The following is a 13,700-nucleotide window of genomic DNA, read 5'->3' on the forward strand; positions in this document are numbered from 1 at the left end:
GTTGATTTTTTGGGTTATTGTGGCATTATTGGGTGCAAATGAGCAAAAGCCTAAGTTTGTAATTGTATCTCTGAAAGCATGGTGCTCCTTGGCACCTGCTGATCTGTAGATCCTGGGGAATACAGAAGTGAAAAATGGGTCTTATAAAACTAAAACTAGTGGTCACAACCAGAACTATGTGAATTTTAGCAGTTTTCTGTCAACTTGTATGGAGACAAGAGCAGGTATGTTTCTGCAGCCTAATTTAAAAAACATCAAATCTATAGCTTTCTCGTAGTTTTTAGTTTTCATTTAAAATGAAAATGAAACATTTTCAAGAACTTGAAGTTTTTACTCTGCAAAGCTGAAGTTTTTTGGGGGGTGAAGTCACTGGAAACCCCAAAGGAAATATGTGTACTAGGCTGCCAGTCATCTGAGAACCCCTGAGCAAAGGCAGGTGTCCTAGCATGGAACCAACCTTGAGTCTGCTGCATCTTCGTATTATCACATTACTTAAGTTTATTCTCAATTAAGACCTTTGTGCAAATGTAGCAGATTAATCTACTTTAAAACCAATCATGAAATGGGTGGATTTTTTTTTTTATAAAATAACTTTGCAAGACCAGTTTCCATTAAAGAGTGTGGGAGATGCATATGTGAAAAATGTGGTATTTGGTGGGCATATGTTTATGTTCTGTTTTAAAGGAATGAACGTAACATTTTTAGAAAGCAAAGTAGAGATGTTGCAGTCTGTGTCCCCACTAGTGCACTGGAGAATACAAGATACTGATTCTCATGTATGTTGATAAGATGTATATGTGTAAATTCTTCCCTAACCCAGCCCCATCAATGGGAAAAGACTGTCCTTTGTCAAGGAGAAAAGTTATGAAAGACATTCTTTATTCATGATGGAGTGCTTTAGGGAAGAAAGAAAGTGACTTATGAGTGATTCATTTGGCCAGGCATGGCAGGAAATTTTCTGCTCTCAGTCCTAAAGAAAATGTAGTAGTTAAAAAAGTAGTCATTGAGCTCATATTTTAAATTAACTGTGCAGTACATTCTCTATTAATGTGAGGAGGGGTTTTAGATTTGTTTAACTGAAGTATGAAGAGGCTTTTCTTTGCACCTATGTTTTGTGGGTTATGTCAGTATCCTGTAAGTTCCATCTTCTTCCCCAGGCACTCCATGAAAGTTTGACTCTGGAAAGGGGGCAGTGGTGGCAAAATACCACCATTGTTAGTTCTGCTGCTGCCAGGCTCTCATGACCCTCAGCAACAAGAAGTTAATTCCAGAAGTACAATTATGAAAATACCAATATACTTGACCTGCCAAGTATTTCTGTATCAGTATGAGACTGTGAAGGGTGGGTGATGGAGGACTCCACACTGTCTTAAAGCCCAGAGAAAGATGTATTTTTCTCTTACTCATTCCCATGTCTCTGCTGCAATTTGCCATATAAGATTTGGAGTGATTGTGGAGAAGTAGCAGATGTTTCTAGGGTGACAACAACATTAATCTTCTGGTTTTAGATTTTTACATAAATTTTGTATTTGAATGGGTACTGCTTCCATCAGAGAGAGTTTTATCAGGGATTATTTTCCCAAAAGAAATCCAATTTTGAATACTTAATTTCCTGATAGTAAGAGATACAAATCACAGCTGATAAAATGGGGAATCAGTGCTGGCAATAGAACTAAATACCATTTGAATCAGTCAGTTTCTATTTGATAGCTTTAAAAAATATTCTTGACAGGTCTCCCTCTTTCTGGAGCTTGGCTGTTCACAGATTTCAGTGACACATTAATCTTTAGAAAATATACTTTTTTCCCTAGAATGTTATGATGTCAATGTTTTTTATAGTAGTTTTTTGGTTGCTTTGGGTTTGTTTGGTTTGGGTTTGGGTTTGGTTATTTTTGTTTGTTTTTTCTACTGGCTTTCTGTGGTTCTTTGAGCATTCACAAGGTTCTTTCAGTTCTCAGTAAACAATTATTTGTCCTTTTTTTCTCTGCACATATACATGCCCTCAGCTCATTCTACCTTCAGATGCTTCTATGTGACAGGAAGGCCGATACCTTGTCACTGTGACTTTATGGACTATTCCTGTAAGCACTGTACTTATCCTGATGTTTGCAGACCAAATATAGGAAACAATTCATAGTACAATTTTTCCAGAAGCAATAAATATAACACAGTACTGTTTAAGTTCCTGTACATTTAGATAGATCTGTTTATTGGTGCTCACATTTTTCTAAGATATATAGGAGGTTATATAGACTGATAAAAATACTTAATGTATTTGTCTGACTAAACAGTGATGGTGATTTTCCACTCCAAGACTGCTTCTTTATATCAGTGATGGCATATTAAATAATGTATCTTCTCAATTATTTCCTAACACATGTTTTTGTATTTATTCATATATAGGACTGTAATCCTATAGGCTGCTTCCATAACCCCATGCAAGTGACTTTATTAATAATAATACCTATGCCAGCACATTTATGTAGAACATTTATATCCACAATAAAATTTTAGCTGCTTAGTGAACATCAATAGTCTGTTGGTGGATGGCCAGCAAATTCTGAAGCATCTGAAATTTCTAGACTCAGGAAGGCACTGGAGCCTCGACTCTCATTCTTCTGCTTTCCCAGCTACAGTAGGATGTGGGTTTTAGTTTCAGGAATCATGAAGTCTCAATTCTAAATTTTGTCTTATTTCTTTTTGCTTTTAATAAAAAAACCCTTCAAAATGTCCCATATTGTCATGTTTCTAGGGATTCCGAGAACTTAGATGACTTAACAGTTTGATTTTGTGCAATGCTTGCCAGGCATTGGCCTTGCTTCACAGCAGTGCTTTGACTCACATCTGTCTTTTTATATTTTGTACTTCTTGGATTTCTTGAGAGACAGATGTTCTGTCTTGCTCTTCCTTTTTTCTTTGGTTTTTCTGTCATACCGTGGCCAAATCTTATGCTGCTATATATCATAACTCCTTTAAAAATCTTCTCCTTGTGTAACAGCTCATTGAGAAGCCCAGCTTTCACTTCTACTTAGGCACATTTGCATAGCAAATTTAAAAAGAAAATGTGAACTTCAGAATCTGAAAAGCCAAGAAAAAAAAAAAATGCATTTTGTAAAATGTCAGTTTCAAGCTAACCCCATGATTTTAAATAAGTGATGTCTGTCTTGTGATTCTTGAAAATGTGGGTTTGGGAATATTATTTTCAATTAATTAAGAATTTGTGGTATTTTCTTTTGAGTATTACAGGCTAAAAAACATGGCAGTGTAGAAGGTTCCTTGACTGACATTAGAGCATTCACAAGAAGAGTGCATTTCTGTAGCTCCTTTGCATGTCCTGTTTGCAGTTAAAAAATTAAAACATTCTGACAATCAGGCCAACCTGGTGGACCTTGTACTGCAAATCAGCAAAGGCTGAATGCATGCAGATACGTGTGCAGCAAGCAGCTGTGCTCCAAGTGGGGGTCGGGAACACCTGCAATTCATGGCACTTGGTTCCATAAAACACCAGACTTCACCAATCAATTTAATTACTTCGCAAAACAATCAATTTCACGTGGAACACTCTGCCTGTCACTCCAGCAGAGGGCAGTAATTTACATACAGTAATGTCAGTTAGCGTGTGTACACATCGTGCGTCACTCACAGCATTAGACACAACAGCTGGTTTTATTAAGGTAGTGCAATATTCAAGGCATTCTCTGTCCTCAAGGATAGAGTACCACCCAGGAGCCTTATTTCCTGAGCTTCTGCAGCAATGTAGAACAAAACTTAAGAGAATTAAACAATAAGATGTTTTCAGCTAGCATGGTGATCAAAACTAAACATACTCCGCTGTGCATAAACACCAGAGTGAATTGCTTTTCAATGGATCATTTCATAGAGATACTGATTTTTTTTCTTTGTTGCTGTTGAACAGTAAGTACACAGAAAAGATTTTCTATAAAACCTTTTTTACATACATCATTTTAACAGATTCAGCAACATGCTGTAGTACAGTGGAAGAGGAGGCACTGGAACTTATACATGTTGTTGGTTTTGTTTTAAGCTGTAAGAACTTGATTCATAATCTATCAAAACACCATGACTTAAAATTTATACTTAGCAAAAAGTTGTTTAAACCGTAGGTATTTCTTTAGCAGCAAGGTAAGTTCATTAACTTCAAAATAATTGCTTAATTTTATAAGTACTTCACAAATTTTACCTGACACAGATGTAAAATAATGTGAGGATAATTAATTTCTTCTGTTGCCTGAGCTAAATGAATGGCACTGGTGGTTCAATAAACCAAGGAATGTTTCCTGGGGAGGACTGGTTTTCCATGGCATGATGATGCAGAAAGGCACTGAACCTTCACAGGTCATTTGACACAGAAGCACTTTAAAAGACAGCCACAAAACTGGAGTACTGTTTTTGTTGCAGAAAGAATTTAAAGGGATATTGCCTCAGAACAGTAGTATACTTCTAATGTACCTTAGATCATGTGTAGATCTGTCTGAATTTGAGCAAAAATTAGTTTGAAATGTCTTTCTATACAGTCTTCTGTTGCTGCAATTTATGAAGAAACGTAGGGTATCTGCCAGCTGCAGGAAAGGATAGCTTAAGAGGATGGTGAAAGATTTAAGTCAAAACCAAAGTTAGAAATGTAACTTCTCTCAGTCAGTATACCAAAAAATTACACATATACACATACACTTATGTTACATACAGCAACAAAAGGGGTCTTAAAGATTTAGGGACCTCCTGCATTGGTTCATAGCTTGGACTTCTCTAAAGTGTGTTGCATAGCTGTGTAAATTTGTGTTGGATTCATTGCATGAAAGAGTGAGGACCTAAGCATTTGTCCCAACCTTTAGATTATTTTGGATGTGCCTCTCATTCCTCTGCTGAATACACCTCTTTTTTTCCCCATTCCTGTCCCCCTCATCCTGATCTGAATGCTCTTTCACAGATGTGTGCTCTTTCACGGCTTATCCAAAAAAATGCTGTAGTAAATTATTTGAGACTGAGTCACTTACGTGTCAGATGGCTGCTGAAATGATATGTGAATGGCATCTCATGGTCTTGCTCATTTTAAGAGATGTCTTTAACATAAGCACAGATTTTTATTGAAATAAATCAATTTTACAAGGAGATTTCAGACATTGGATTTATAGTAAGAAAGAAACTTTTTATTTATTACATTAGAAAGACCACAGCTGGGAATGCACCCATTAATAGACACAAACAGATGGATTCTGACAAGTCTGTGAACTATTCACACTCTTCTTTAGCAAATATTTTGCTACAATCCCAACTTGCAAATGTTACTTCAGAAACAAATATGTAACTATCTCAAGGCACAAAACTAAAGAGTCATGAGTAACATTAAAATATTGTAATTTCATTATGCATATGGTGCTCATTTGAAATTTAGGAAGTAGTATTTAAAAACACACCCAAGTTCAATAAATGTTTTAAATTATAAATAAAGTCATAGAATCATTTAGACTAGAAAAGACCTTTAAATTCATCAAGTCCAAGCATTAATCCAGCTCTGCCAAGTTCGCCATTAAACCATGTCCCTCAGTGCCATATCAACATGTCTTTTTGATACCTTCAGGGATGGTGACTCCACCACTTCTCTGGGCATCCTCATGCCTAACAACCCTGTGGGTGAAGAAATTTTTCCTAGTATCCAATCTAAAGCTTCCCTGGTGGAATTTGAGGCTGTTCCTTGTCCTGTCACTTGGGAGAAGAGTCACAATCTTACTATACCCTTCTTTCAGGCAGTTGTAGGGAGTGATAAGATCTCCCCTGAGCCTCCTTTTCTCCTCATAGGACTTGTGCTCCAGACCCTTCCTCAGTTTTGTTGCCCTTCTCGGGACACACTCCAGCTCCTCAGCATCCTTCTTGCAGTGAAGGGCCTGGAACTGGATACAAGATTTGAGGTATGGCCTCACCAGCGCTGAGTGCAGGATAATCCCTGCCCTGGACCTGCTGGCCATTTGCCTTCTTGTCCACCTGGGCACGTTCTAGCTCACATCTTGCTGCTGTTGACCAGCACCTCCAGGTCCTTTTCTGCTTCCCAGCCACTCTGCCCCCAGCCAGTAGTGCTGCATGGGGTTGTTGAGACCCAAGTGCAGGACACTGAGCTTCTCCTTGCTGAACTTCATACAATTGGCCTCAGCCCTTTGATCCATCTTGTCCAGATCACTCAGCAGAGCCATCCTGCCCTCCAGCAGATCGACATTCCCACCCATCTTAGCCTCACTTGCAGACTGACTGAGGGTGTACTCAATCCCCTTGTCCAGATTGTCAATAAAGATACTAAGAAGAACTGGCCCCAATACTAAGCCCTGGGGAACACCACTGGTGACCAGCCACCAGCTGGATGGAACTTCATTCTACATTGCCTTCTGGAACCAGACATCCAGCCAGTTTTTTACTCAGCAAAGAGTGTGCTTGTCCAAGCCATGATCAGCTAGTGTCTCCAGAAGAAGTGAAAAGGTTTGAAAAGCTTAACTAAGCTTTACTAAGGTCTAGGTTGACAGCATCCACAGCCTTTCCCCCACCCACTTAGTGGGTCACCTTGTTACAGAAGGAGATCAGGCTGGTCAAGCAGAACCTGCCTTTCATAAACCCATGATGGCTGGGCCTGATCCCCTGGTTATCCTGCACGTGCCACATGACAGGACTCAAGATGATCCGCTCCATGACCTTCCCTGACAGTGAGGTCAGGCTGACAAGCCTGTAGTGTCCTGGATCCTCTTTCTGACCCTTCTGTTAAATTGGTGTCACATTGGCTGATCTCCAGTCAACTGGGACCTGCCCAGTTAGCCAGAGCTGCTGGTAAATGATGGAAAGTGGTCCAGTGAGAACTTTTGCCAGCTCCCTCAGTACTTTTGTATGGATACTATCCGGTCCTGGACTTGTGTGACTCTAAGTGGTATAGCAGGTTGCTGACCATTTCCCCTGGGATTGTGAAGGCTTTATTCTGCTCCCTGGCCCAGTCTTTCAGCTCAGAGAGGTGAGTACCCCATGGACAACTGGTCTTACTATTAAATACCTGAGGCAAAGAAGGCATTAAGTACCGCAGCCTTTTCCTCATCCTTTGTCACTGTTTTTCCCTTCATCAAATAAAAAGATAGAGGGGCTAGTGGTCTTCAATGTCTTCATAAACAGCTTGGATGCAGAACTTGAAGGTATACTATGTTTTGCTGATGATGCTAGATGGGGAGGAGCTGTTGACTTCCTCAGAGGCAGAGAGGCCCTCTCTCTGCAAAGATATCTTGATAGAGGGCTGGGCAATCGCCAACAATATAAAGTTTAATAATGGCAAGTGCCAGATTCTTTTGTTTCCAGATGTCTAGTGAGCAGAAGTCCCCCATGACAAAAAGGGACAGTGATTTTGAGACTTTTCTCTGCTGCTTACAGAATATTTTGTCTGACTCTTCATCCTGTTTGTGTGGTCTACAGCAGACTCCCACTAGGATGTCTGCCTTCTTGGCCTTGCCCCTGATTGTTACCTATGCACACTCAACCCAATCATCACTGTCATCAAGCCCTGGGTCATCAAAGCTCTCTCTAACCTACAAAGCTGTCCCACCACCACTCCTTCCTCGCCTGTCCTTTCTGAAGAGTCTATAGCTACTCACCACACCACTGCAGTTGTTTGAATCATCCCCACGTCTCTGCGATGGCAACTATGTTGTAGTTTTCCTGCTGCCCAGTGGCTTCCAGCTGCTCCTGTTTGTTGCCCGTGCTGTGGGCATAGGTGTAGATGCACCTCGGGTGGGCTGTTGATCTGTCATTAAGCAGAGAAGTTTCTCCACCTGGGCACCCCCCCAGAGCTGTGCTCACAGGTGCCACCCAGCAGTGGCACTGAGAGCAGGGCTCACCCTGCAGGTGGCACCTGGGTGGCAGCGTGCTCCTGCCAGAGCTGTCGGGGCAGCTGTGCCAGCTGTGCTGGGTGTGGAGCTGAGCGAGGCCGTGGCTTTCTGCCAGGGGATAGCACTGCTCCCTGGTTGGGCTGGCACTGCCTCGGCATCCCTCCTGCACACTGCTGTGCCACACCCTGGTCACCAGCGCTCCCTAAGGGCTTATTTTAAATGTGTGGCCCCCAGCCAGCTGCTGTCATGCTAGGTGTGGGTTTTGGAGGCTCAAAGGCTCATCATTTCAGTTACACTGAGTTAAATCCTGGCCCCTGCCACAGTCACAGGGTGTCTGTTTAGATGTGGAGAAGTGAGGATTTTCAGCAAAGGCTGGCACCACTTCCATTTGTGGAAATCACCATCTGAGAGAAGGTAAATGTTCATCTTCACAATAGCTCACTAAACAAAGTAGCAGAAACTAATTATACAATATAAGCAGCTGCTAGAGGAGTTTGTAGTAAAAGAAAAATAATGGGTGGTGGTCTGCTGGGTAATAGTATAACTAGTGACTCAGATGATGTACTTGCAAGTAAAACCAATGTGTAGCGCACATTTCAATTTCTAAACATTAATTTGTAGATTTAAAGTTTTATTCAACATCACTGTATTTCTGGTATCATAGGAAGGTGAAAATGACAACTGATTCCTCTTTTCTGCATTTTTTATTTCTTCATTTACTTTTATCCTATCTTCTCTTCCTTTTCCCAGTTGAGAATTTTCAAGCCCCATGACAGCATTGAGCCTACCGGCTTCCATTGAATAAACTGGGAAATTGTATTACCAAAAAGAGAGTGAAAATTCAAAATGTCAGTAATCACCCTAAACATGCATAACCAAACATATATTGAGCCTCTGCATGAATTTCTGCCACATGGTGAGGTGTTTGGGACTCGCCCAGTTTCTTTCCTGGGAAGAAACTTTTACAGCTTCATTATCAGCTAAAGATTTGTATCATTTGTTTTCCTGGCAGTCACTTTAAGAAAAATAAATAATATCTCTAAAATCAGCAGAAACACTCTGAATTCTGATGTAAGGGTGGCTTTTATCATCCTGACTTGATCTACTCCATCACTCCTGAACATAAAGAAACATTAGTCCACAGAGAATCAGAAACATACAGTTTTATATCAGCTTGGCAGATGAGTATTTCGGTAATCACATTTGCGTCTATCCCTAACAGCTCCAAGTGCTTTTGTTTCAGAAAAAAACTGATAATTTGATTATGGTCTGAATTAAGCAGAGCACTTAAATTATAAATTTAAATTATTAAATGTTCAAATCATGTGGACTAGTCTGTTTTGTTATATTAAACTTCTAAACCCACAATACATTATTTTTAAAAATATTATCTGTTAAATCAGTATGGTTGGATATGTGGGTTCATCAGAAAGAGGAAGGTACCAGTGATGCCTTGAGACCTCTAACAAAGACAGTGTTAAAGGAATAAAGTAGGTATTTATTGCAAGGCCTTCAAAGGATGCACCTTGGGCAGTACAGGAGCCTGGCCGAGGCTACACCCAAGATGGATGTCAGATCACACATTTTCACCCTTTTATAAGTTTATGTGCATTTACATATTGGAGTTAATTGTCCAATTACAGCTTCAGGTTGTGAAGTCCCATCCTCCCAGATTGCTCTCCTCAATTTGCTGTTGTTTATACTTTTTGGACCTGGAGCTGCAATGGTGCCCTTGCTTCTTGGGCTGGAAAAGGATTGTTTTGTCTAACTACACTGTGAAGAGAGCTTGCTAACACTTTATATGAAGTCCAGAGTTACATACCAATGCAATACAGAATCTGGAAAATACAAAAGCTAAAACTTAAGCATCACCAGAATATCCATATTTCCAGCATATAATAAAACAGAAAATACATTAGCTAATCTGATTCAAATAGAGGACAAATACATTTCAGAATCTAGGTTAGACAAGACACCACCAAATAAAACTGACTCTGAAACATCTGGTTTGTTTTATACAAAACCATAAACATGCGTAATTACTAAATGGCCTAAGCTGTTTCTTTGGAAGGCACCCTAAAAAACAAGGACAGCAGGACAAGTGTTTACAAAGCCAAGGCATATACATTAATCATGGCATGGCAGCATTTTAAAGAAACTATCAAATTCAGAGGGATTATAAAACAGCTGGGATGAATTGTAGGTAGGAACTGTTTTAAATCTCTGGATTCTAGGTCACAGTAGAGGCTGTAACACAGGGCACTCACTCGCTCTTGTACTCTTTTGAGTTGCTTTCTCTTAAGGGAGAATCCTGACTTGTAGAGGGCTGGAACCATTATCTGTTCTTTAATGGGAAGCATCAGTTGGTGCAGTCATTAGGGATCTTGAAACAGGGAAGAAGTTTATTGCTGTGACAGATCGGGCAACATATGGAAGGAAGTAAGATGTTCTCCAGAGACAGATTAAGTTTTTGCCAAGGCATTTTACTGAAATTTTGGAAAATAAACAGGTCATTAATTGACTCCAGATTTAGCTACTGCAAATTGTGCAAAGATGTTGCAAACCAGATGCTTTCCCCTATTTGTTTTTACAACCCTTTCTATTTATAGATGCCCTTATTTGATGACTTACTTCTTTAACAGAGGGCATTGTTTTACACCAGAAGTCTCATCTCAGTTTTGCCAGTCAATGCCTGACTAAAACATACATGTTCACACAATTGCAGGGATAAAACACTCAGCAATAACATAAGTAGGAAATAGCCAGTAGGAAGAAGTTAACATTCAATTCTTCCCTGGGTTTCATAGCACATAACAGTTTCCAGCTATTCTCTATGCAGACCCTGCTAATGCAATAGTAGATGCAACGACTCCTATCCCAAGGACAGCATCCTTAGACTTGTCTTGCCAATGAAGGTGTGAATACAATCCATGTTGGCATTTCTCTGGCTTCCCAAGCTGTGTGACACAGATATTGATGTACCTATCAGCCCTGTGGGAGCATAGCTTCAACTTTAACTCCAGATTTAGGTTGGATCCCAAAATGGAAATGTAGCAGCCAAGTCAACTAAGCTGTACCAACTGACAGAAATACTTGAGAAAAGAAATACTCATTCCTTTTCCACTTAGGCTTCTTTTGGTCTTCAGAATGAAGGCTCTATTTTATGCTCTATCCACACAATCTTGATTCATGTTATAAATAACATACAGAGTGAAAAGCATCTGCCCTGACTTGAAAGCAGTGGGTCTAGTGGGGATGCCTTCTAAAAGGACTGAGTTAGTCGCACCAGGTCCTTTACAGTCAAGACAGAAATAGGTACCTCTGAAAGCCAGTCCTGTCATCCTGAAATAGATGTGTGAGACAAGGGGAATGAATTGCCCTAGGATGGTGCTTATTTCTTGCCATAATCCTAGCCAAGTGACAGCACCAAAGACCTGCTTGCAGTGACAGACTGGGAAAAGCCATCTCTTCAGCTGCCACCTAAGTGCCTTTGATATGGAAATCAGTGAGCCACTAGCAGTGCTGAAGTTTAATTTTAGAGACTGCTGCTCATAACACCTCTGGCTTCATTATAAGCTACCTGCTCAAGTCAGCAAAGCAGGAGAAGGAGCTGATGAGGCACCTGAGACTTCAGTGCCACTTGTACATGTACTTAAAGGTACATGATTTGACAGTAACCTGCCAGTGTACCTGAACCTTGCGTAAGTGTATTTCTTAATTTCCAGTTTATTCTGGAGGGGCAGATTGGGAATTATACATCTTTAGAAGACATTTTTAATTCATTGTAATAAAAGCTGCGTGATTTTACTTGTGAACCCTAGCAGGCTTAGCTAAGCAACAGGGGCAGCAGCCATGCAGAATTCATAATGCATGTTTTAAACTGCATTTCGAGGTTCACTTTTCAAACTAGTAGGTAGTTATTTGATATATGAATATTTATTTTACTGTGCCCTTGGTCAGCACAAAAGGCTCAGGTGTCCTGATTTTCTCAACAGCTGCTAGTGAATGCCTAGGAAAGATTATAACATGACAAGTTTATGGTATGACCTCTTAGCTTCCAGGTTTCATTAAACAGTTCTTTGCTGGTGTTGTTAAGAGGGCTGCCAATTAGGAGCAAAGTAAACGGGAGGTTTATGATGTGACTCTGCACTTCCTAGCTGAGCTACACCTAAGTTTGTGAGACACACTGACTGTTTCCTGTTTGAAATGTTCTGCAGATGTGTAATCCCTCACAGCACAATTGCTATTTTAAAAAGTTATTTTCATGTCATTCCCAGGTGTCATGGTCAGAGTTGCCTCCATGTCACTAGTCTGAGCAAAGTGAAGTGCCACTAATCTGAGCAAAGTGGGAACAAAGTTTATTTTTAAAGCAATACAGGCTTGCTAGTGGCTTGAAAGCAAAACATTCAGAACTCCATTTGGTTTTAATTTATCATCCAACCTGTTATGTTTGGTAACATATTAGGAACCAGTAAGGATGTTATTTGTCATAAGCTTCCCAGGACATAAAAGGAAAAAAAATAAAGGCTGAAATACATGAATCTTTGCTTCATTCTTTTGCAGTCCAAGAAGAGAGTACATACAAAGTACTTTAAAGCCAGTTCCAGTCTCAGCTACATACATGCAAATCCTGAGCACTTACAGGGTATACAATGAATTCTGGCTTGGAGTAAAAGAACTCCACAGCAGCATGGTCTGGAAACTTCTTTCAGGACCCAGTTTTGCCTTAACTTCATGTCTCTGTAGCTAAGAACAGCACTGCCCTGTCAAAATCTGATGGAACAAGAGGCAAAAGAAATTGGCAAATATACAGGACCAACCTTCTTCACAAGTCAGGTGCAATTTCAGTTTTGCAATATTTGTTGCCCAACTTGAGATACTTCAAAGAGGTCTTATGTCCAGACTGAGGAAACCAACCTTCCCAGAAAGTCAGAGCTTTTCAAGTGTCATGGAAAATAGACCCAAGATGAGTAGTTCCTTTTGAAGATTTTGGCCAAGGAATTTTTCCAGTAAAACTACATTCCATAAACATGGAGCAACACCTTAAGTAGACAACAACAAATGAGGAACACCATGAGGTTGACTTGAAACAGAGCTGTATATTCAGACAGTGGGACAGGGAGAAAGCCTGTAAGAAGGATGTGATAGGATGCCAGGATAAACATTAGAGCAGACAACAGTATTTTCATCACTCTGTAATTGAGAGAGTAAAAAGAAATTCGCAGCTGGAATGGAACTTATCAACCAACTCTCTTGGTGTGCCTATTTCGAGCAGAGGGGGAATCAACAGAGGAAGAGTCTTGGTAAGTGGCTGCTGGAGGAGGGTGTGCAAGGGAGTGTGTGAGCTAGAGAGGGGAGAAGGGAAGTACACCTGTACTGGAGACTGGCAGAGAAGAAAGGAATGTTTGCTGGAAAATAGTTCATCCTGCCTGCATTTCTGCAGGTTTTAGCCTTTTTCTGGCCCTTCCTGTACACTGGAAGCATTCTCCAAAGGCAGGTTACGGGGGAAGAAAGCTGCAGGCTGCCTGTCCTTTTTCAGAAGGAGCAGCATAGCGGCTGGACAGGGAGCTCCAGGAAGCCCTTTCCTCTCTGTTGCTTGTGCTATTTGGTGGGTTTCCGCTCTGTAAAAAAAAATCCAACAGCCTGCAGCTTTATCCAGTGAGACACACCAGCTCTGTGGTGTGTATGTAGCACAGTGCAAAATGTGAGTTAAAAGAAGTATGCAAGAAATTTGGAGTCTAAAAATGAAATGCTTAAAATATGCATGGAGCAATTGGTTGCTAGAAGACAAAAAATCCTGTCCAGGTACTTGTCCAGTTCATAAATATCAAT

General features: G+C 40.4%; 1 protein-coding gene across 6 annotated transcripts in view; it reads left to right on the top strand.

The window, feature by feature from the left end:
* The window catches only part of STARD13 (StAR related lipid transfer domain containing 13), a 284,897-nt gene that overhangs the window by 149,027 nt on the left and 122,170 nt on the right, over window positions 1-13,700 (top strand). Inside the window, exon 1 of one of the 6 annotated variants that reach the window (XM_086881602.1) lies at window positions 13,093-13,171. The exons of the other annotated variants lie outside the window; for them this stretch is intronic. Within the exon in view, the coding sequence (XP_086737728.1) occupies window positions 13,099-13,171 (73 nt within the window). The 5' untranslated portion in view covers window positions 13,093-13,098. Of the gene's footprint in view, window positions 1-13,092; window positions 13,172-13,700 lie in introns of those variants that run through there. 6 annotated transcript variants of the gene reach the window in all.

The sequence above is a fragment of the Cyanistes caeruleus genome, chromosome 3 (genome assembly GCF_971803275.1).
Source record: "Cyanistes caeruleus chromosome 3, bCyaCae1.hap1.1, whole genome shotgun sequence".
Lineage (NCBI taxonomy): Eukaryota > Metazoa > Chordata > Aves > Passeriformes > Paridae > Cyanistes > Cyanistes caeruleus.